We start from the raw sequence: 7,724 nt of genomic DNA, 5'->3' as shown, positions 1-7,724 counted from the left end.
TGGAAGCTTCCATTTTATCAAGCAGGTGTAGAGGAAAGCATGCTAGAGTTCTTGAAGCGCCTCAATAGCAAAGAAGATATACTACTTCCTTACAACTTCCCTTGAGTCACACTGTCTTGTACTACAAATTCTGTTTTTGCTTACTAGCTAGTTAGATGTTAATAATTAAGTGTATACGGTTTACGGTAGTTGATTAATTGTATGCACATGCCCGCTTAATTAAGACATGCAAACGTGTGCGCATGCAGTTGGCACTGGGTCTTGATAGACATTAAAGTTGACGAAGGAAAAGTTGAATTACTGGACTCACTAACTAAAGAAGATAAAGACTTCACCATCGTGAAGGGGATAGTCAACAGGTAATTTCAATCATTATTAACTATATATATCTCGGCCTATTATTAGTTCGTCATTTCTTGATATGAACTATTTAATAACCCCTTTATTAATTTTCTTTGTTGGCGGCAGGGCATGGTCAAAGTTCATCAAGGTGACTCCAGGCGACTAGAAACAAAAGTTGTTTTGGCATCGACCAAAGGTAAGTAATTAAGTAGTACTAGCTAGCTACCATCTCTTTAATTCTTGTTTCAATATCATTAATTAATTATCATGCTTGATTAATCATTATCTGATTCAATTCCATTCTCGTAAAGGCCCTAAAGCAGGCATCTGGGAATAATCTGTGTGCATTCTACGTTTGCGAGAACATTCGCATGATGACGTCCGAAAGGAGCAGATCTGATAGACAGGACTGGGTACGTTTGTCAGAACACTATTCACACCATTATCGATATCTAGTCACACAACTAACACACATGCATATTGATCCTTCTTAACAGTTCAGAGAGGTGCGGGATAAGCTCCTACCATCGGACCGCATACTAGCACTTCAAGGGGAAATAGCCGGATTTTTGCTCGGCCAGGTCATAGATCCCAAAGGAGAATACTATTACCCGCTACCGCCCCCATGAACCACTTGTCATCATGCTCCGGAGGCACCAAGGCAACATATGTAGGAGAAATTGTATATGTATATACATGTGTATGTGTGAATAATTAATTGTATATGTGTGTGTGTGTGTATATATATATATATACGGTTCTACGTACGAGAAAATTTATTTATATATATGCATAACGTGTACAATTTGTAGTATCGTGAAATACCAGCAAACAAAAAAAAGGAATGGAAAATAAAGCAAAAAACCCCCCAAACATTTAGTACCAGTTGGTGTTACCAACCGATACTAATGTCCTACGCGCACATGGGGCTGGCTCGTGCCACGTGGTGTCACTTTCGCGCCGGTTCATGACGAACCGGTACTAAAAGGGGGGGGGGGCTTTAGTCCCCACTCTTTAGTGCCGGTTAGCAAACCGGCACTAAAGGCCGTTACGAACCGGCACTAAAGGCCGGTTCTGCACTAGTGTATGCCCAGCAATCGTGTAAAGTAAATGATGCATTTCCTTTCGAATGGATAGACAAAAAGTGGGCGAAGGGTTTCTATGCCACATCCATGGCTACTGCTGGAAGTTAATTGCCGGTCTTCATGTCCTGAAATGCTACTTTTATACATTAGGCATGAATATTCCTCATTTTGTGCTGTTGTGTGTGCACAGTGCACATGTGAATTCTGCCTGCATTCAATTTCTTAAATTAATTGAACATTCTAATAATTGAGACTTATTTAACTTCTGGAAGGCGCAGACATAAGGATTGGAATCACAATGAACCATGAAGCCAGTGATCCGCATCAATTGGATGTTCTAGTTTTCATTTTGTACAACTGATGGCTCATACTACTTTCATCTTTTTGCTTCTATAAATCTGGTGTATGGTGTCTTGTGCGAAAAGACTGAAGTGTATGTATGTGACAATTAGTTAATGGAATAAAAAATGTTTGGTGCACCTGATGTATGTTGTCTTGCTGATTATGCTTTAGAACACATGAACTATATGTACGCAACAATTAGTACCATACGTTAACTACGGTTGTGGTTTGCTAAGCAAAATGTTGATCAACTGTTGGTTGTCAAAAGTAAATATTGTCTGATTGTTGGTCGGCAAAACAAACCCCGTCTAACAGTCGGTCGGCAAAGGCTAACACCAAGCCCAACAAAATGTTGGTTGGGAAAGAATTACCCATCAGATTGTTGGTCGGGAAAGGCCCATGAATGCCCCAACAGACTGTTGGTCGGGAAAGGCCCATGGCAGGCCCAACAAACTGTTGGTCGGGAAAAATACCCCTTAGCCGTCACGCAATCGGTCGGGAGAGATATGTCGGCCGGGAAAGGGCTTTCCCGTCTGGACTTTCCCCAACAGACGTGATCGGACGGCAATAGTTTTTCCCGACCGACAGTTTGTTGGTGGAAGCTGTATTTCCGACCAACCTGACTGTGGGGAATGTAGTGTTGTGGTGTAGTGTCTCGTGGTCGTCCAAGCGGCAGCCTACGGTCTCTCGCTCCAGTGCTGAGGCTGAGTATCGCATTGTGGCCAACGTCGTCGTCGAGTGCTCGTGGCTTTGCCAGCTGCTTCAGGAGCTTTCTTGCCATGTGGATCGTGCTACAGTGGTCTACTGCGACAACGTCTCGGCGGTCTACCTCTCCACTAACCCGGTACATCATCGTCGCACCAAGCATATTGAGTTGGATATTCATTATGTTCGGGAACAGGTGGCTCTTGGCCATATTCGTGTTCTACACGCTCCTACTTCCCAATAATTTGCAGATATCATGACCAAGGGCTTTCCTACGACATCATTTGAGGAGTTCCGGTCCAGCCTTTGCGTCATCAGTGGTGCCGCTTCGACTGAGGGGGGTGTTGAGTATATGTGTTGTGCCTAACTGTGTATTGGGCCCACCTCCCAGTTGCCTTGTATAGTTGAGGCCGTGGCCCACCTTTGTACATCATATATACATGTGTTTGCACATGAGCAATACATCGTGCAATTCATACATCATACACCAACGCAACATCCGGCGGTCCGCCGATGCTCCGACACAGCAAGCCAGCAACGCCACACAACACCGAGCATGCGACAGCTTCAACACAACATCTTCAGCATCCGACGAAGCTCCATTGCAGCCTCGATGGAGCTCCATTGCACCACCATCACAACTTCCACAGCCCCGGTGAAGCTTCATTGCAACGCCGGCCGTGCGTCAAAAGCTCCAATGCTGCCAGGGGAAACTCCATTGCAGCGGCGACAAAGCTCCAATGCAGTGTCGGCGGTGCGGCAAAAGCTCCATCGCAGCCTGGCGAAGTTCCAGTGCAGCACCAGCGGCGCTTCTTTGTTGGGCGTTGCAGCATATGTTGCCGACGAGACCTCTCGATTGCAGCGCCGGCGAGCTTTAATGCTTTATCCAGTAGCAGCAGCCGAGCCACAGCCTTGCAGAGCCCACGGCCAGCACAAGCGCCTCCACCGACAGCTTCGAGCGGTAGACGACGGAAGCTTCACAGCAGGACGCGGCAGCACCACGCAGCACCAATGAAGCTGGCTTCCTCGATGAAGCATATAACCATGGGGAGAAGTGGAGATGGAGGGAAGAAAGGAAGAGGAAGAATCGGGAAGGAGGGGACAAGGTTTCAGAGGTGGGAGACGAGCGATGGACGACGCGGAAGGGATAAGGCGTGCGCGTTGCCGGGTCCACGGGGGACACTCGTCGCTAGGACAAGGCGGTTTACAAGCTGCGTGGACCAGCCAGTTGAAAATAAACGATTTCCAAATTTTATTGACATCAATAATCACCCTTACACAGACAAATTCACCAACAAATGTATGCAAAATCTTATTGGCATCAATGAGCCACGCTGCTGCCCTGACGGTCACCGGCACCGAGCATGGAGGTGGACATCGGAGCCATTTAGGTCAGGCAGAGGAACCGGGTATTGTGATGACATTGGTAAGGACCTGAGGTCTAGGGTTTTAGGAAGATACTGTTTCACTAGTTGGACCCTGCTCGTCAGCTTACGTAATTGTTTGCAGATTACGTAATACTTGTATTTTTTTCACGTGTTCAGCTTACGTAATTATAGCTGTGAGGGGAACGACGTCCGTAGCCACGTAGGGTTTCTGTTTTGCAAAGCTTCGTCCTCAACAATGGGGTTGAGATCGGGGCGCCGCCACCGTTCCTCCGGGCAGCAGCTAGGTAGCGCATGCGGCGGTGGACCGGACCGCATCAGCGCCCTCCCAGACGACCTGCTCCTCCTCGTCCTCGACCACCTCCGCTGCGCTCGATTGGCCGCGCACACCAGTGTCCTCTCCCGCCGGTGGCGCGGCCTCTGGTCCCGCCTAGGCCAGATCGTCTTCCGCGACGTCCCGTTCTGCTGGCACGATGCGGCGCTCGGCCGCGTCGACTCTTCCGCGGTTTCCCTCCTAGAAATCCGCGTCCCCCGCCAGCGAATGCCCAGCCCCGACCCCGCCGGCGTCAGCACACTGCTGAACGCCACCGCGCGGCTCGCGCCAGAGAAGTTCATCTTTGCCCTCCCCGACATTTAAACAGCAGTTCCATCGACGTCAATCTGTCTTGCTTCCACCACACCACCTCCATTGAGCTGGACTCACGTCTCCTCTTCCTGCGCGTGCCGGCCGGCGTAGACTTCCCCGCGCTCGAGACGCTTTCTCTGTCGGGCATGGTTCCGGATCTCGACCCCTTGCTCTCCCGCTGCCCGCGCTTGCGCACACTCCGGCTCGGGAGCATTGCGGTTGCAGATTACAGGGACGAGCTGAGGGTCAACTCGGCATCGCTGCACGAGCTCGTCGTGGACCTCTCGCGCAACTGGACACGCCATCGCCATGTCAACATCGTTGCCCCCATGCTTAAGCAATTGACTTTCTCATTTGTCGCCTCGAGTGTCACCATTTCCGTCATGGCACCGATGGAGGAGAAGGTCCGGTGGGACTGCTCGTACTGCACCTATGACAGGGCGTCTATTGTGTTTGGTCTTTGGCGACTCGAGCAGGTGACACTACAGACGGCAGAGAGACAAGGACAGCTCAAGATTTGTGCACGCGCCTTGCGTCCCTTCTACAGCTCAATTTATATTACTGCAAAGCTTCCACTAAATTAAATCTGTGAATAATATATATACATCTCGTTAAATTGTTTTTCAGAGCTCGCATGCTTTACACAGTGAAGGGAACACCTTTGTGCAGGAGATAGAGAAGCATATGATTGCCGAGTTTTCTGTTTTGGAGCTACATCTCATAGCAAATGGACATGTTTTCGGAGCACTCATGTTTCATCTCTTAGGGGTGATTCGGATTTGTAGGTCTATGCAGAGGCTGAAGGTTATCCTAAATAGATCACAGGTAATTCTTGCTTTACTTATATACCCTAATGATACAATGTGTAGTAATTCACATACAATTTGGGTTTTAGGTGAAAGCAGAATGCCCATTTGGTTGTCCTTGTGAGCCTTCCTACTGGAGATCCCAAACAATCTCCTTGTTTGCTCTGGAGGAAGTGGAGATCAACGGGTTCGAAGGAGAGGACCATGAGTTTGATCTATTGAAACTGGTATTCAAATGTGCGCCACTGCTTAAAAAGATGACAGTGAAGTTGTCACGGAAGGCCTCAGCAAGCACAAAGATATACAGCATCTTCAATGCATATTCGTCCGTGGAATGCAATGTTTATCACAACTCCCGTGAGTATATTGTTTGGCAGGCATTATCAGCATACTCCTAGATGGCACACAAATAAGCCTTGTCTAAGATTGGTCAAAACTGTGGTGATGGCATGCCAATTATAGTGTTTAGTTGTGCATATATCCATTTATTAGCTAATTAGATATGCTTTATTTCTGAAGAATTTCAGTGAAATTCAATATTTTACACGAGCTTCCTTACCTAATAAATTGCTCTACTTTACATTTTGCAATCTTCTCTATTGACATCATGCCCTTCTGCATTGCATATGTATTCGAGTTTGTAAGTTAGCTGAAGTTGTCTCATCTGAATTTATTGGCCTTATGGTTTGGCACAAATTATTAGTTCTAGTTAAATTATTTACTTTGTTGTTTCTTTCTGCTGTCAGCCTGCATTATGTTTTACCTGGCAACAACAACAATCTGTTTTGCTCCTGTATGTATCTTGTAGCAAAAGGACAGCTTCTAGACTACTTGAAGTTAATTATCTCATCTGAATATTATTGGCAGTCGGGCTTCTTTCTAGTCTCAACATATAGTGTTTTATTTGCGAGTGACAACATTCTTAACATAACAGCTTCACATTTTCTAATTGCAATAGTGACCGAAGCTTGTTTGAATTTGTTCCTCTGCAGGGCTGATGCACGCCAACTAAATTGCCCGTCAACATGATTCTCATCCTTACGTCCGTGGATTCATGGTTTGAATTGACGAGATCATACTTCCCCATGCTGACCAACTCTATTACCTGGTCCGAGAGTTAGGACTTTGCTTGCTTGCTTCAACCGATCCTCTGACTTGCTCTTTTGCTAGTGTAATGTAGCTATATATAGGGTGCTGTTAGCTAAATCACAAATGGTTTCTACACCATTTAATTATTGAAGATAATGCACTCTACGTATGCCAGTGATTACTCTAAGCTAGTTATTGGCAACCCTATGGTATCAATTGCTATTTGTGTTGTTTTTATTTGATGATGCCCGACATGTTTTCACCAGATGTAAATTGGGCAACAGTGAATGTTCTTCATCTTACATCTCTTTATGCTTGTATTTCTGGTTAGATGAGCCAAATGACCTCTATGATGTAGTATCTCGGTGCCTTGAACTGAGAATTACTTTTCGTTTCTTCTCCTTTTCTAACTAGTTGGACGTATATGATGAAGAGAAGGTGCATCCTCTCAAATTTACACCATGATTGTATTGAAAAAACTCATGCATGCAATTGTACTAGTAGAAAACAGGGCATTTGTCCCGGTTCGTAAGGGCCTTTAGTCCCGGTTCTTGAACCGGGACTAATAGGTCGTTACTAATGCCTCTCCCCTTTAGTCCCGGTTCTTACACGAACCGGGACAGATGGGCCTCCACGTGGCCATTGCGAGCAGCCCAGGCAAGGGGGCCTTTGGTCCCGGTTGATGACATGAACTGGGACCAAAAGGCTTCCACGTGTCAGCAGCTGGCTGGAGCTGAGGTTTTTCTTTTTTTTAAAAAAAAAGTGGCTGGTTTAGGGGTTTTGGGGGTTAATTTTAGGTTGTTATTAGCTAGCTAATAGAGAGAAGTGTCCTCTCTTATATCTTCGTCCTTGGTTTACCAACGCTGCTGCTATGTTCATTTCACCCGCTGATATATAATAACTCATGAATGCTCGCATCATACATCACCATATATAATAACAAGTCCTACTAATCATGCATCATCATACAACTTCTACTCGTTATTAATAACAAGTCATACGATCATCATCCTCATAGTCATCGAACCCAACCCTACATAATTGTTCTTAGCACATGATCATCAATATCAGGTAGGACCTAAACACCCTTAAGGTAAAATAGCATAAAACAATATAGACCCCGACTCCCCATTATGAAGAATGGAGATCATCCTGTCTCCAACTCTTGCGCTTCGCCTCCTTTTGCTTCCAAGAAGCTCCTTACGACTGTCCATACATTTTTTCCATTCTTTGATTGTCATGTCTCCCCTTCTTTTAGAAATCCGGTATGGACAGTTGAGATTCGTAGGACGACCTGGTTGTATGTTCAAAACATCAAGGCGACCGTGCGTAGACATCAGATGAG

General features: G+C 46.1%; 1 protein-coding gene across 1 annotated transcript; it reads left to right on the top strand.

The window, feature by feature from the left end:
- The first annotated feature begins 4,630 nt into the window (after positions 1-4,630).
- Positions 4,631-5,688, top strand: LOC123158569 (uncharacterized). The gene is made up of 3 exons (XM_044576493.1): positions 4,631-5,005; positions 5,112-5,309; positions 5,380-5,688. Exons 1-3 carry the CDS (start codon positions 4,631-4,633, stop codon positions 5,686-5,688), a joined length of 882 nt encoding a protein of 293 aa, XP_044432428.1.
- Positions 5,689-7,724: the final 2,036 nt, after the last annotated feature.

This window comes from Triticum aestivum, chromosome 7B (assembly GCF_018294505.1).
Source record: "Triticum aestivum cultivar Chinese Spring chromosome 7B, IWGSC CS RefSeq v2.1, whole genome shotgun sequence".
NCBI classification, from domain to species: Eukaryota; Viridiplantae; Streptophyta; class Magnoliopsida; order Poales; family Poaceae; genus Triticum; species Triticum aestivum.
This window is presented reverse-complemented; position numbering and strand designations above follow the sequence as displayed.